The 16,724-nt window shown below is 56.5% G+C and overlaps 1 protein-coding gene across 6 annotated transcripts in view; it reads left to right on the top strand.

The window, feature by feature from the left end:
- The window catches only part of Mapkap1 (MAPK associated protein 1), a 230,800-nt gene extending 226,075 nt beyond the window's left edge, over positions 1 to 4,725 (top strand). For all 6 annotated transcript variants that reach the window (XM_077797105.1, XM_026386354.2, XM_026386351.2 and 3 more), the window contains 2 exons: positions 237 to 334; positions 4,182 to 4,725. In XM_077797105.1, coding sequence (XP_077653231.1) covers positions 237 to 334; positions 4,182 to 4,307 — 224 coding nt within the window. In that variant the 3' untranslated portion in view covers positions 4,308 to 4,725. The remainder of the gene's footprint in view (positions 1 to 236; positions 335 to 4,181) is intronic.
- Positions 4,726 to 16,724: the final 11,999 nt, after the last annotated feature.

Genomic DNA, 16,724 nt, shown 5'->3' with positions numbered 1-16,724 from the left:
CTGTGTAGGAGCCTTCCTGGGGTGGCACTGCCTGCACACACTCCAGAGTGGAGCAGGCCCGGCTGGCCACTCAGTCTGTTCTCCTTTACTGTCCATTTTACACCCAGCCTGGGACGTGAAGACCAGCCACTCCAGGAACAGGACATCTGCCCAGCCTCCACCTACCCTCCAGTCGGGATGGTGAGGGGAACACTCATGGGACCCTCATCACTGCCTCCCTCTCTCTGTCTCTCCAGGTCATGCAATATTTAAACTCACGTATCTAAGCAATCATGACTATAAACACCTCTACTTTGAGTCTGACGCTGCTACCATCAATGAAATCGTGCTCAAGGTGAGTGCTCCTTGACTCAGGGACGGGTCGAATGCTCCTGCCTGTGCCCTGTCTGGCCTGACTTCAGCCACTTTCCCTCCCAGTAGGACTTGGATCCTGGGCCCAGTTTTGTAGATGAGGGAACTGGTGGCCCTGCTGATGCGCACCAGGCCCAAGCCAGGCCTTGAGGTCAGCAGCTCCATGTCAGCCTAGCTGAAGCAGGACCCCCTTCAGCTGCCTCCCAGCCCCTAATGGTCCTGCTCCTCCTGTATCCCTGTGGTCCTTCCACGTACTGTTTATCTCCCTCTGAGCCCTGGCAGCAGCTCCTCAGGCCCCTGGAGCAGACCCAAGGAGACAGTTGCTGGGAAAAGGCTTCATCGTGCTTGGGGTGCCCATCAGCACCTGTTGAAACGCACCAGCTCCTACTGGGCTTTACCAACCTCAGCAGTCCACCCTGAGCTCCAGATACCATGGTGACAGGCCAGTCCCTGTCCCCAGAGAGCCCTGCCTTTGTCAGGGGAGACAGAATGAAACAGAAAATTCACAAAAGATGATTATAGTCACAGGGTACCAGGTAGATGGGAGTCGGGGAGAGCAGGACCTGAATGACGTGAGAGAAGGCACAGTGTCTAGCAACCTGTGAAGGGCACAGGCAGAGGGGTTTGAACCAGAATTGACTCCCTTAGCTCTGGTTGTGTGACCCCAACTCTCTGAGCCTCGGTTTTCCCATCTATGAGGTGGGGTCATGGTACTGATGCTGCCCCACCCCACCAAAGGGCTGCCAGCATGCAGAGTAGATGCCGCATGCCAGGACTCTCTAGGCATGGTCCATTCTCTTCTCAAGAGGAGACTCATCAATCAGGCAGTGACAATTGAAGCCGTGAAGATATGCTGAGGGATTGCCCTGTACAGGACCTGGGCCGGGGGCTTCTTAGACCCAGTCTGGTTGGTCCTTCATAGGGCCACGAGACAGGCACATCCAATTGTTCCCATTTTCTGGGTGATGAGGCTCAAAGAAAAGTAACTTAGCCAGGATGGTGACTCTTAGCAGAACTAGAACTCGACCCTAGGCTTAACAGGTTCCAGAATTTATGTTCCTAATCCCCCAGATGTGTGTAGCCTTAAAGAATTGAATGGGAGATTCCAACCAAATGGAATCGCTTCTCAGGCATATTTTGAGCTCAAGTCCCATGACTGCGGAGGTCTTTGGAAGTAGCAGGAGAGAAGTCAGAAGCCTCATGCTGCTGGGAGGATAGTTAGGGCGAGATGGTCAGTGGAATGGAAGGTGGGAGATTCATGACCACCTTGACCAAGCCTCCCTCAGACAGAAAGTGAGAACAATGTACCCACCCGGCACTGTGGCCACCAGCAAGCTGAGATCATCACAAGACAGCCCAAGGAACTGCCAAGTGTTTGGGGAGTAGGTAAAGAAATATTCCAGTACCCCGTCAGGGACTGGACTTATTTTTATAGCCAGCATTAAAATATTCAAGACTTGAGAAGGATTCTAGTGAAATTATAATCCTGTGTTTGACATCAAAATAATTTTCACAACAGCAGATTGATGACAGAAACACAGGTTTATGACTTCAATATGAGACTGTGGAAGATCAAGTGCAAAGAAATCATTTTACAGGACCAAATGCTCCCTGGAAGCAGATGCTTTTCTGCAAAATCCCTGAGGCCTGTCGCCTCCCCTAAAATGTCTGTTTTCATATCAAAATGTTTGTAAAAATATTGCATCATGCAGAAGACTCCAGCAGAGTCGCAGCGAGCCCAGGCCTGATTTACTCAGAGCTAATGATCGTGGTCCTGATGGAAGATTAAACTTCACTTCCCCCACTTCTGATTTTTATGGCAATTGGAGTACTTGGTCTTAGCCACATTCCCATGGTGTCGGGGCAGGCACCAGCACTGGCTAACAGAGCCCAGCCCCATGCCCAGGAATTTAGCAGAAATGTTGCCCTTAGAGGCTCTGCAGGGTCAGTCTCTCTCAGGAGTTTTACATGAAATGAGAGCTTTCATCAGAGGACAGGTTACAAGGAGAGGTGAGAGGAAGGAAGAGCTGATGCTCTCCGTCACTTCACCTCATCGTGTCTCGCCCCTTATAGAAATATTAACATCTCCCAATTTTTTGAGACTGACTACACATATTTCATGTTCGTTATCTCATCCAATCTTCCCAACTCTCCTGCAGAATGTGGATGTTGTCCCCATTTTATAGATGAGGAGTTGGAGGCTCAAGGCCACAAAGCACATCAGAGTGGAGCCTCAACTTGAACCTGGCCCTGAGGACTTGTAGAGCTGCCCTAATTCCACCAGAACGTAATTGAGCTAAGCCATGTGTGGTCCCTGATTCTGTAGGCTTGGAGATGAATCTCCGAGGAATCGTTGGGCTCTTCAAATCAGGTTCTTCTCGTGATCGAGTGACGGACGCTGTGGCTTTATTGACCATGAAAACTCCCTATATTTTTATGCCTTAAGCTGTAAAATGCATTGAAAGTGAAACACTCTATAGTGCATAAAATTGTGCAAGTTTTAAGCCACAGCATATTAACCATCTAATGGCAGACCAAAGGGCGTTTTTATCTTTTGATTATTACATTAATCTTCCATTAAAATTATCTATGTGATTATCACAAAGCACTGAAGATAATAAATTTAGGAAATAGTTGGCTTGTTAAGGATCATTTTAAAATGCTTTTGTCAAATTGCATGTGCCAAAACTATACTGAAAACTCTAGGTTGGCTGAGTGTGCAAACAATATAATCCAAAGATTGCTTTTATTAAAAATGATAAAACCTCCCGTTTCCATACATTGTCTGCATTGTCCCAGACGTGCACCCGGCCTGCAGGCCTCATGATTTATTGCTCTCAGCTGGTTCCTTGGCGAGGCAGTGGCCGAGCGTGTCAGGCCTTCTGGACCCACACACCGGCCCTCCCCGCCTGCTGCTGGTGACGATCAGAGCAGAAAGTTAGGAGGGACAGTGTCAGAGCCTGGGTCCTGCAACTGCCATTCTTGCTGTCTCCTCCAGAGCCTCTGGTTCCTTCTTGGCTTCTCAGAGGCCCCTCCCTCCAGGCCCAGGACAAGTGGCCCTCAGAGTAGAACCAGCATGGTGCCAGCTGCCTTCCCTCGCCAGGAGACTTGGGTTTCTACTCTATTTCTAGACTAGAAACTAGTTCTATTTCTATAACTTGTAGAAACGTGAGGGCTCAGAGAAGCCATGGTGTTCACTCAGAGCCCAGCCCAGTGACAGCAGGCGGTGTCTGAGGAGGCTCTGTGCAGTGTGGGTGCTGCTCATGTGACCCTGAAAGACACACACACCCCCGAAGGGGAGTGCAGAGAGCAGCAGACGGCTGAGCATCTTCACGGCTCTGGCCCTGACTTCAGCCCCCTCAGTCTCCTTTTGGCGCCTCCCTTTCCTTTAGGTTGAATGAGCCTTGGCTTCAAGGCCCCCGAGCATTAAAGGAAATAGTGCTGGAAGCTGATGGGGTTTGAATGGAGAGCCCTGTCTTGCTCTGTCTTCCCCGCAATGGTTTCGTCTGTCTCCTATGGAAGGTGAAGCTCGGAGGTTCTGTGCAAGTCCGAGCAGGCAAGGGCAGAACCACAGCCAGGGCAGACCTTGGGGCGGCTCAGTTCAAGGGGGGGTGGGCACTTGGGCTGGGATCAAGAAGCCCCAGCACTCGGGGACAGAGGAGCCTGAACCAGAGCAGGACCGTATCCCTCCTGCCAGCGTGCTGGGTGCTGGGAGTCCAGCCACACAAAAGCACCTGCACCCAGCCCAGAGTGGGCCTTCCTCCTGCCCTGCTTTGCCCCAGGCAAGCAGCATGCTGGCAAGTGAAGAGCTGTGTCCTCTTGCTTCCTAGGTTAACTACATCCTGGAATCACGAGCAAGCACCGCCCGGGCTGAATATTTTGCTCAAAAACAAAGAAAACTGAACAGACGTACAAGCTTCAGCTTCCAGAAGGAGAAGAAATCAGGGCAGCAGTGACACTGGCCCCCAGCCTCAATCTGTTGCCACAGATTGAGCTGCCTGCCAGGGCCAGGTGGCCCTAGAGCCCACCCCGTGCTCTGCAGTGCCTGGGGGAGGCCAACTCATGGGCACAGGGTCAGTGGGCTCTTGGGCAGGGGGTGGGGCCAGGGGGCATCTAGGTTGGAGGACAGGGGACATTGCCAGGGAACTGCAGCCTGATTGGTGGTGGCTTTGAGTAACAATGCCCAGGGCCAGACCACCCCCTGGCAGAACCATGTGCTGTCCAGCCGCCTTCACTGCCCGATGACCCTGCCCGAGGATGTACATAGCCATGCCAGATATTTCCTTGCAACTTGATCAAATTTCTTAAAGCAAATGAAGAACAAAAGTGTATATTTCTTTTTTTCCTTTTAATAAACAGGTGTACTCTTTATCATGGTTGGTATGATGGACCATTCTTTGGGGTGGAGATTGATTATGTTATTCTCTTTAAAATCTGTTCCCATATTGAACAGGCAGATTGGAAAAGCTATGGTTCGATTTCTCAGAAGAAATGTTTAAGGCTTAGTCAATAGTTTTAACTATGCCATTTGTTTAAATGAGTGCATTTGCTCTGAGGATAGTTAAGGAAGTAACTGAGTTAGGAACGAGGGCAGGGTGCTGTGTGTCCAAGGCTGTCACTTTCCTCTTCAGGAGCCTTCCTCCTCAACACACCCCAGCACCTCTGATTTCAGAAATGGGTCTTGGGACGATGTGGAGACATCTTCGGGCCATGCTGCTCCCGGTAGAGTGGCCTCTCCATTTCTTAATATTAAGTGTAGGTTTCTGCTGATAATTAGACCTGCGCTCAGGTTTTCCTGGACCTGGAAGAGTCTCTGCTGGCTTTGAAGGGCCCCATCTCCCCTCCCATCCCCCGTACAGTGCCTGCCTGGCATGCACAGGCCAGAAGCTGCTGCTGTCCACGGTGTCCGGGAGAAGCAGCATGGAGGGAAGCCGCCTTCCTGCCACCTCGCGCCCTGGTGGGAAAGGCAAGGGGTCGGGCACCCCTGACATCACACCTCTGGCCACACCAGATGCCTCTGCAGGCCTTGCCAGGGTCCCTCCCATGGTGACATCCTTTCTATTGTCCCTGGCCAGGGCCAAGAGCTGGATGTCTCACCGACGGCCTGCATTTAAAACATTTTTTAAATCATTGTACAGGAAGAGGTGTGTCTGAACATCTCCAAGTCAAGTGGGTTTCTTGCACAAGGGGTCCTTTTAATGACTTCCTCTTTCACTCTGCTCTTCATTCGGCCAACAGGAGCACCCTTTTCTAATGTCTTCCATTCCTACCCCCAGAAATAGAAGAAATATTATTTGTAGCTTGCTACCTGTATTTGAATTTTTAGCAATTTTCTATTTAGATATCTCTGAAAAATGTAAATGACTAATTTGGTCATTCAATCTTGTGACATTCAATATTAAAATATTAAAAGTCCTATAAATACCCACCTTTGCATATTGCTTTGCATTCCTTGAGTCTTGAGCACATAACACTGCAGACGGTGACTCTACCAGGAATCTTCTGGGGGTGACAGGTGCTGGCAGTTGACGAGGTGCCCAGTGTCTGCAGTGCTCTGAGAAGCAGCGCAAGAAGCAGGGCCCCTTCTCTCAAGGGTGACACTGACATTGTCACCACCTCCAGCTACCACATCAGTACCATTCCTGCCCTGGAACGCAACGCACTCAGTTTACATAAAATATATGCCAGCTCAAGGAGTGATTTAAGGGGACCATTGTGGCCACCACCAGATGCCAGGACTTGACACTCAGGTTTTCCTCAGCGCTCCTTCCCCAGGCCTTGAGGCCAGCCCATGAGCTCCAGGACACAAGCATCGCACACCTTCCCCGGCCCCAGCGTGCAGAGTGGGAGCTTGTCACGACCCAGGTGACACAGGCCACTTGAGCTTTCCACCAAGCCGCCTGACCTGGTGCCCGTGTGACTCCTGCCTGTGTGGATCATCTCTCCCAGCTGGGCCTCTGAACTCAGCGTGTTCCGAGCGACCTGGCCTGGGCTGGCTTTTGCCCACCGCCTGCATCTTGTGCGGGCCTACTGTGCGCAGGCAGGCCACATGCCGGCCCTGTACAAAATGCGGGCCATCCCAGGGCACTGCCACAGCAGCCCCTGGTGGATCCTGTCGTTACCTCTGCTGCAGAAGGGAGGACCCGGGGCTGGGGTCACCTCGCTGCCCAGACACACCACAAGCAACGGGCGGCACCACTCCTTGCTCTTCCCTGCCCCTTGCCTCTGCCCCCTGAGGTTGGCAGCCTGCAGCTCTCGTCTCTTGCTGGCTGGGCCTCAGAGTCCTGGTGAGCCAACCCTGCAGGAGGGAAGGGGTTCTGGGGTAAAGATGAGGTCATGCGGTCCAGCCTCCTCCCTCAGGGCACTGAGTGCCTGTCACCGTCCCCTCTCAGTCTGCTGCGTGCCTCTGGCCACGGCTGCTCACTGCTGGATTCCACACTCCCCCTCGGCCATGTTGGTGAGCCTACGATGGCTTTGACTGTCGACTGCGGATCGGAATTCGCCCAGCTGAGCCCAGGTGCCCTCCTCACCGTGCAGCGCCTCCCTGGCTCTGAGCCGGCAGCTTCCTCCACACACCATCCCTCCCAGGCCCTGTCCCTCTCAGTCCTCGCTTCACAGGGCCAAAGCCTGGGAGCTGGCCTCCGCCCTGTCATGTCCCTGACGAACTGTCAGCTGCTGCTTCAGGCTCCCGGTTCCCAGCTCAGGGGCTGCAGAACGTCAGGGATGCAGGGGGGATGGAAGCCCCAGCGTGGCAGCCGGGATCTCTGCCTGGTGAGGCCAAGGGGTGGGCAGGCGGCCCCAGGCCACCCCTCAGGTGTAAGCGCTTGGAGACCAGTGTGCTGGCCAGCAGGCTCAGGTGTGAGGAGCAGGGGGCTCCTGTCAGCCCTTCCCGGTCCTGACGGAGAGAACCCCACAGCTTCCTGGGCCCTGACAAGCCCCTCCCTCTCCGCGCCCCAAGACAGCTGTGACCTGGCTGGTCCCTGAGCTAGGAGGATGGGGCAGGGCTTCCGCAGCCTCCCAAGGGAACTGAAAGCCCCAGGAGGGCAAGGCCAGTCCTCTGTGGCCAACACAGGATGTCAACAGTACCCCCATAGCATGGGACATGTCCCCAACTTCTGGCAGAGACTCCTGCCCCGACCCTTGCCTCACTGCCAGGGAGCTGCTTCCCTTCCTCCAGGAGGAAGGGGCCTGGCTTCCCCCAGACTCGAGGTCAGAGGTCTCAGGGCACAGACCTGGAATCAGAGCCCAGCCCCAGGCCCAGGCTGTGAGTCAAGTTAGTCACGTCACTTTCCTGCCCTGGAGTTGGGGAAACCCTGTGGACCCACCTGAGCTCTTCGGTGGGGACCCATCCGTCAAGGGTGGCTGGGGTTTAGTGTCCAGGCTGGGGCCAAAGCCCACCTCCTCTCCTTGCCCACTTTGTGCCTCCAGGTAAGGGTGGACCTGTCTGTGCCTCACTGTCCTTGCCCATAAGCGGCCGTGAAAGCCTGCCCCTCTGCGAGGGTCGAGGCTCCGTGGGTCAGATGCACAGAGCCGCGTGCACAGCGCTTGAGGATGGCAGCAGTGACGCTGGTGTGTCCTCCCACCTCTTCTTGATGCCATGTTACCCTGTGGTGCTGACCCTGAGGGGACCTCAGCTTAGCCCCAGAGCCCAGCTGCCTCCACGCCCAGAAGGAGGGCACAGAGGAGCCAGGCCTCTGCCTGGGTGGGACACAGGTCTCTGCCTCAGGGACCTGCAATTCTGCCTGCTGCCAATCCCTGAATTTACCAGAAGGACTCAGACTCAGATGTGACAGGCCAAAGGAAGGTTTTAAGTCAAATGCGCCTGGATCAAGGACTATTGGCCACAAATTCCACCTGGGTGAGGTCAGCATCAGCTTTGGCATCTGCAGAGTGGAGCTCCCATAATGACCTCCCCGGGAAGATAGCATGATCCGAAAATCTGCTATGCCTAGGTACGTTCCCAAATGGATTCAAAGCAGGGACTCAGACACCGGGTCCTTACAATGACAATGGCGAGGATTGGACAAGCTTCCTGGTCAGGATGGGCCAGGCTATGCCGCAGTAACAAACAGCCCCCGAACCTCACTGGCTTACCAAAGCAAGTTACTTCTCCTTAGCTGTCAGCTGTGGCTCCAACATCCTCCTCGGGCTTCCACAAAGGCCAGGGCAGGGATGGGAGGGCTGGAGATGGAGGAACATCTGTGAAGCTGTGTGGAAAGGAACGCATGCTGCCACCCACTCCCACTCACATTCCACCCACCAGGTCACTCCCATGCTGACACCTACCCCAGAGGGACTGGGGATGTAACCACCGAGTATTCAGCCACCAATGTTTGAGAAGCAAAGGGCTGCCACCTTGAGATGACCCGTTCTTTTCAAGTGTCACCTTTCACAGGCCACTTGTCTACAATTTAATATTTTCCTTTAATCTAGGCTAATGTTCCCCACCTTAAACCCCATTCAAAACAAGGATAGCCATGAAGTCATGGAGTTGGAGAGCCACATGTTTTCTGGCGCACGCTCCAATGAATACACAGCTGTCCTGATTAAAACACGGGTCCTCACGGGATGCAGTGGCGCATGCCTGTAATCCCAGCGACTCAGAAGCAGAGGCAGGAGGCTCACAAGCTTAAGGCCAGCCTCCATGACTCAGCAAGACGCTGTCTCAAAATAAAAAATAAAAAGTGATGGGGATGTAGCTCAGAGCACCCCGGGGCTCACTTCCTGGTGCCAAGGGGAAAAAAAAAATCCTCTTACCCCCCAAGACCGGTGTGTGTGCAGCATGTGACCAGAGGTGCCTAAGACTCACAGCAAACATCAGTGACATCAGCACTTCCCCGTCTTTCCCCAGGGCCCACCTCCTGCCAAGCTGTCGGCACACATCACGGTTTCATTCTCCCCCCAGCCTCATGCCCGCCCAGCCCCCATTTTATGGACGAGGAAACTGAGGCAAAGTCCCTCCCCTGAGGCTCTTTGTCCCCCTCCGGCCTCCACCCCCACCCCAGCATCCCTCCTCTCTCTGGGCCCTGGAGGGCCAACACTGTGGCCCCTGCAGGCCCCTGCGGGGAAAGCAGTGGAGCAGCAGGGAACTGTCACCTCTGTTCCCACCAACCACCTCGCACAAAGGCAAGTCCCAACAAGGCGCTCTCCAGAGGCCGGCGTGACTGGTGAGGTGATGGGCTTGTGTCCCCAGCCTGTTCATTACCCGCTTCAATCCTCCACAGGAAAACTCGCATCAGCGCCCAGCCCGGCCGCTCGGCTCCTGCAGCGACAGGCAGAGCTGAGCCTGAAGTGAAGGACTAAAGTGCCCATTCATTCATTTTTCTGACAAGTCACAATAGATTTTTAACTGCCAATGAGTGGCCTCCCGGAGGTGTGGCTGCTGCCAGGGCCCCGCCAGGCACTGAGTGGTCATTTCCGCCGCGGCCCCGCTGGCCTGGCTGGAATTTCTCCCGGGGCCAGGCGGCTGCCAGCCCGAGCCCCGCACTCGGCCCCGGAGAGGCCAGCACAGCCGGCCGGCGGAGCTGCCCACTGGGCTTCCCGCTCCTCTGCACAGAGGAGGGCTGCACAGAGACAGGTAGCTTGAAGTCACCCCAGCCCAGCTCAGCAACCAGACCCCAGGTGCACCCGGGGACCCACCCACCCTGCTGTCCCAGGAACAGCCCCTGCCTCCCGCGGCCGGGAGAGGGCACTGGGAGGCGCCCGCACACTGTGGAGTTCCCAGCCCACCACCCCCCAGCCTCTCTCCTGGCCCTGCGTGGCTCTTCCTAGAAGAGCCACGGGCAGACCTGCTCTTGGGGCAGGGACGGGTCAAGGGACCTTCGGGTCTAGCACAGGGCCGACATGGAGCTGTGGCCAAGAACGGGTGCCTCTGACTCCCCCTGCCCACCCCGACATCCGTGGAGCATGTCCAGCCACTGTTCTGGGCCCTTGGAAAGCAGGGGACACAGTGTGGTGCTCCCTAGGTCCTCCCACCTGGCAGAGGAGGGGACTTTGTCTGGAGAGCCCAAAAGAGATGAGAGCTGTAGTGGGGAGAGGGACAGGCTGGGCTCAAGGCCCTGCTCCAGCCCCAGGGAACAATAAAAGCCCTAAGAGTCTGAGAAGGAATGAAAATCCTCTTCCCCGTGCTGTGTGACCCTGGACCCCATTACTCAACTCCTCTGAGCCATTTTCTTATCTGCACAAGTGAGACAGAATCCCACCTTCTTCAATGAGGAAGAAATAGGATAATGGGCAGAGGCCTACCACACAGCTGGGGACCAGGAACAGGTAGCCATGGAGCCATAAGACCCAGTTCCATAGTCACTGAGAACACTCTGGCCTCCTGGGCCGGCAGGGCCTCAGAGTTCCAGGAGCAGGCCCAGCCCCACCAGGGAAGCCCCACAGCACAGACGGGAGCTGAGCCTTCCCTCCCTCCGGGGCACCGGCCGCCCTCCTCTCACCCCCCCCTGCCTCAGCCAAGAGCCCCAGGCAGGGCTCGTTTCTGTGTGCACCGACTAGGAATCCACAAGAAATACTCAGGCTGATTCTTTTTAAAATGGTAGAATTTGTCTATATTATAGCATTCCAGCCCCCAGCTTCCTGAAAGCTAAAAATATTTTAATGTCATATTTCCATGTAAATTTTAGTTTAGAATTTAATACCCTTTTAACATACATTAAATTTTTAGCATTCTTCAAGCCCTTGACTATTTTAAGGGCTTAACTGATGTGTGTTGGAGAAAACGGCTGGAGGAGGCTGTAAATTAGGAGAGAATGTTCTAGAAGCAAGGTTTCCCCAAACCTCGGTGCCCTCCTCATCTCGGAGGTCACTCTTCCCCCCAGACCTGGACTCCTGGGGAGGTGTCGGAAGTCTCAGTTCCCTCCTGGAAAGCTGGCTTCCCTGGGGGTGGGGAGGAGGGGAGGGGAGGCTGCAGCCCACCTGAGTTCAGACCCACTTCTACCCCTTGCCCACAGGTGACCTTCCCAGGCTTGTCTGTCACCTGGCCCCGGAACGGGACCCATGTCAGGGCTCCTGAGTGGGAGATGCTCCTGGGGAAAGCAGACGTTCTGTGGGCTCCACAGAAGAGGGGAGACCCAGGGCGGTGGCCGGCCTTGTGAGGGCTCCAGATGTGACAGGCGTGGGTGACAGAGCAGGCCCAGGCCCCGTTGACTGCCAACTCCACAGCCCCAGCCCTCCAGATGGCTGCCCGGGAACACCCGGTGCCAGGACCTGAGCAGCTCACGGCTGCCCGGCTGGCCTTGAGGTCCGGGCTCCTCACACTTGCTGCAGAAGGGACCTGCTCAGGACGCTGGGACCCTCGAATCCGGGCCTCTGGGCTGGAGAAGCGTGGCCAGGTGCTGAACCAGAGCAGCACGTTGACCTGACTTCGCTGTGCACCCAGGTCCAGCCATCGGGCCCCTGTGCACAGCCCAGCATGGGCCTGTGAGTTGCCCTCAGTACAGTCCCCCCACCCTCAGGGCCAGGCCAAGGAAGGTCCGTAAATGTCAGGATGAGGGGGGTCTTCATGCCCCTGGGCTCAGGAGACAGGTCTGGGTCCTACTGGGGGCGCTCAGCCCACATTGGGGTCCAGGCTGCCATGAGTGCCTGCACCAGGGTTCTTGGGTGACCCCTCCATCTCTCCAAAAGCGCCTCTGGGAAATGGGGACGGAAGGGACAAAACCTCCCTGCAGGGCTGCTGAGAGGGCCAGGGATGGTGCACAGGAGGGCCCAGCGCTGGAGCTGCTTGTAAGATCCACTGTGCAGCCGTCACCAACCAGGCTGAGATTCACAGTGAGGAGACGTGACCTCAGTGAGGGGACAGCTCTACCTTCTCCTTCTCAGGCACAATTCAGTGCACTGACGGCAGAGCCCAGCCAGTCTGGGTTCCAGCTGGTGTCCGCCACCCCAGCAGGCCTCGAGGAGCCGATGGGAGGACCCAGGGCCAGGCCTGCCTAGTGGGCAGGTGGCCACTGATGAGATGTGAGCAGTTTCCTGATAAAGAGGTGAGATCCTGCCCAGGAGGGTGTGAGCCCGGCACCCATCAGCAGGCCCCACCCTGCCCAGGCCCGGCCCTCAGCACCCTACAGGCGCAGAAATGGCCCTGCTCAGAGCCTGTTCTTGGGAGACCGACAGTCCATGGGGCTTTGGCTCTTTCTCTAGTGCTCAGGGGACTGGACATCTGTTAAGGCAGCCATTAGGCCAGGTGGGACAGTCCCCATCTACAGCGAGGGGCTGAGGACTCGACCTGGCTCTGATGGGTCCCTTGGGTGATGACAAGCTGGTGGAAGCCTGGAAAGGACAGATTCCGAGGCAAGAGGAGCTTGTCACGTGACAGGAGGGACCAGTGTGACGCAGAGAGGGTTCTCACCTTCCCTGGGCTCAGAGGCCATTGCGTGGGGCTGTGGACCTCAAGGGTCAGAGGTCAAGGTGCAATAGAACCCGGCCTCAGGGTCTTCTGAAGGAGAAGGAGCTTTGCCCAGCGAGGGAGGGGCACTCAGGGGACCTGAACCTAGTTCTGACTCTGAGCCCTCTGCCTCCACCATGCAGCCGCCTTTCCGGGCCCAGGAGGGAGGCAGGGCCCTGGGGGACAGCAGCCTGTGTGTGTCTGTGTGGTCTGATGTGAGGTCGGTTGTGTGCACAGGTCAGTGTGTGAGACTTAAGTCCCACGTGTACGTGTGGAGTGTCTGTCTGTGGTGCACACGTATCTGTGCATGTGTGCACACGTGTGCATGTCTGTGCCTGTGGTGTGTGTGCACGCCTGTGTCGTGTGAGTTCCTCTGTGGGCGCTGGCCCAGGCACACACCTGCGCCGCGGGTTGGCCTGCAGCTGTCGGAGGATGCCACTGGGGTCTCCGCGCAGCCCCTGCCCTGCAGCCAAGCAGCTGGCCGCCATCTTGGCACACGTGGCCTGTCACATCTGATTCACCAAGTCGCGTCAGTGACAGACCCACTGAGCACCCAGTGGGGCTCCGGGGTCAGGGAGCGCTCCCCAGGGAGAGGTGGGCAGGGACTCCTGACCACTCGGGCTTCCTCCGTTTTCTCAGAGGAGCCAGGCCCTGGACCCCCTGGCCGGCCCCTCCCACGCCTGGCTGGTAACTGTCACCGTCCTCAGCCCCCTGCACGTGCCTGGGCTGGGCCGTCCTGGGCCTCCACCAGGAGGCACCCCGCTGGCTCCTGAGCCCTGGGCTCCGGTCCTGGGTCACGGCCTGTACCATCTCAGGGGCTCCAGGCCCTAAAGTCAGGAGCAGCCGCCACAGAGGCCCGGGCAGGCCAGGGGCCCCCCAGAGCCACGTGCGCCCCTTTCCGAGATGAGGTCACCAGGCACCTCTCCTCCTCCCTCTTGTCATCTGGTGGTGAAGACACCAAGGCCACCAGGCCAAAGGCCACCTGGACGCCCAGGGTCCCTCTCAGCCTCCCAAGCTGTCCCTCCCCCACCCTGAGCACTGCTCCTCGAGGCTCTGGAGGTGGGACGGGGCCAGTGGGAGCTCTCTGCCTACCACAGGAAGTCGGGGCAGCAGAGGCCAAGACCAGGGCCGTCCCCCAGGGTGGGGATCCAGGGAAGTGACCACAGACGGTCCCCTCTCTGAGGGCAGGGATGACACTGGCTTTGCCCCATCAGTGTCGGACAGGAGCACACGCTCCACAGGATTTGCTAAAAGGTGTCCTGGTTCCCAGAAGGATTCTGTGGCCACAGAGGTTTGGGTGGACATTGCTAAGCAGGGCTCTCCTCGGGACCCCCAGAGCCTTTCACGGCCACCATGAACTGTGCTCCAAACGGGGTGACAAGCAGCATTTCCCTGGTTGCCAGAGTCTGTGGCCTTATCTCAAGAACTGGAGTCCCTCAGCTCAGAAGCTGCATCAGCACTGGGAGGGGGGTGCTGGGCGCAGTCAGGCAAATCAGTTGGCCACCCTCCCTGTGGCCTGGGAGGAGCCACCTGGCCCCTCTGGGCCTCAGCGCCTGTACACGTCCATGCAATCCTCAGGGCCACGCCCGCCTTCCTCCAGGCTGCCACATCACCCTCCGTCACCCTCCCAGGCCACCCTGCAGCGGCCTCCTGGGCTCCAGTCTGTCTCCGGCCTGAGGCTGAGAGCTGGGTGCAGGACCCCAGTCTGTCCTCTTCCCACCCTGGCACAGAGGAACTTTATTGAATGAATGAACGCACTGACCAGCCACCCCTGCCTGAGCCCCGGCTGCCCCCTCCCACACCTGGGACCTTCAAGTGGGACTTAACCCCAAAGGAGCCCCACGTCCCACTCAGCAAACGTTGATCCCACTCGAATAATTATGTTGGTGGAATTCCCAGACGGTGAGAGACTATTTGAAGAAACTCACGTGCACATAGAAACACTGACTCCTGTCCCCACAGCCATGCAAGCCACCAGGCTGGCCGCAGCGCCTGGCACACGTAAGCCCTTGACTCCGGGCAGGACCAGAGCTGCCCACACTGTCATCCTCATGGCTCTCATCTGAGTGGTGGGGACACTGGGAAGAACATGGTTCTGGAGCCATGCGATCTGGGTTGGAATCCTGCCTCTGCTCATCTCTTATCTGTGTGACGCTAGACCAGTCCCTTGTCCTCGCTGAGCCTGTTTCCTCATCTGTGAAGTGGGCTAATGCCCCTCCTCTACGGTGCCCTGAGAAACCAATGAGCTAGAAGACCAGAGATTGCCAAGGCAGAGCCAGCGTTGGGGCTGTGCATGCTCAGAGGCGGGCAGAGGACCCTGGGAAATGCTGCCCAGCAGAGGAAGCCCTGGTCTGGGCCCCGAGGCTCAGAGTCCAGCACGGTGGCCAGCCTGTAAGGTGCCAATAAACATTTGTGAAGTCAACTATCACCTTCTGCTGGCACAAGCTGGGGCACAGACAGCACAGGGCAGGACCCAGGGTGCCTTTGAACAGACGACAGGAAAACAAGACCCAGCCAGGGCAGGGAGGCTGAGGCCCCAGGCAGCCCAGGTCCACTTTCCAGCCTGGAGAGCTCCATGGGCACACAGCCAGACGACGGCAGCTTGGGTCAAGGTGGCCGCACCTCAGGATGACCCTGCCTTAGCCGAGGTGGCTGCCACACAGCAGCCACGTGGGCCCCCAACGCAGGTCCATGGGCAGCAAGAGCCCCACGGTGATTGGCCCGGACAGCCCAAGCCCTCCGAGGGACAAGAGGAGACCCGTTAGCCGCCCGGGGCCCTGAGAATGCTGGGTAATTACTTTCCCCTTTGTCTTTGTCTTTTCTTTTAGCAGAACCACCAAGAAGCAGCCACAAAATCAGTTAAAGCTTCCAAAGTGCTTCTTTCTCCAGAAATCTTTTATAAAAGGTGAAAGATTTACAAGACCTGAAGAGCAAACCAAGCAGGATAATTGTTTTTGGAATGACCCCAATATTTTCACCCCGGCGACCCTGGCTGGGCATCTTGCCCCATATTTATGATTCCTGGTCCTCTGCGCACTGCTGGGCGACCTTTCTGAGCCCCCTCTGCAAGCCCCCAGTCTCTTATCAGGCCTGTAACTCACCCTGACGTTATCTCTCGGGAGGGTTTTATGCACTTTAATTTACCCCTCATCATTATTTCCCGGACTTCAAGGTTCCTCTTTCGAGCTGCCCTTCCTAGGACAAGCATAATCTGTTTGCCATCAAGCCCAATAAATATGTTTGTGCAGGAGCTGGGAACCGTTTGGGGAAGCAGCCCTGGCTCTCACCCCCTTGCGGGCTCCCAGGCTGCTCTGTGTCCTTGAACCTCTGTGGGTGGGCGGGGGAGGAAGCTGCCCCCGTAGGGCTCAGGCTGGGTGGCCAGATCTGGCAAAGGAAAACCCAGGACACCCGGGTAAATGTGAATTTCAGATAAACAAAATGTTTTAATGTCAGTACATCCTGTGCAAGGCATGCTCATTGTTTATCTGAAATTCAAATTTAACTGGATTCTTGCATTTTCTGTGTTATCAGCTCCTAGGAGCTGCACACACGCGCACACGTGCACACACACACACACACAAGCACGCACAGCTAAATGCAGATTAACACACTGGAGGTGTCTTGGTTTACCAGGGCTTCCAAACAAAGTGCCAAACCCTGGAGGCTTAAACAAAAGAGATTTACTGGGCTGGGACCTGGCTCCGTGGTGGAGCATGGCCTAGCATGTGCGAGGCCCTGGGTTTGACCTTCAGCGTGGCCTCCCAGTTTGGGAGGCTAGAAATCCTGGTCCAGGTGTCGGCCTGGGTGGCTTGCTCTGCGCCCCTCTCCTCGGCCTGTGCTTGCTGACTTCCCATCAGCCTCCCTCTGCCTGTTTCCTGAATTCCTCTTCATCAGCTTGGACTAGTGACTCCTTTTAACTCAATCCCTTCTTTAAAAGTCCATTTCCCTAATGGTCAGGTTGCGAGGTTCTGGGTGTTAGGAATTCAGC

Source organism: Urocitellus parryii, chromosome 4 (assembly GCF_045843805.1).
Source record: "Urocitellus parryii isolate mUroPar1 chromosome 4, mUroPar1.hap1, whole genome shotgun sequence".
Lineage (NCBI taxonomy): Eukaryota > Metazoa > Chordata > Mammalia > Rodentia > Sciuridae > Urocitellus > Urocitellus parryii.
The sequence above is the reverse complement of the archived record's forward strand: the minus strand, read 5'-3'. Positions and strand labels throughout refer to the sequence as shown.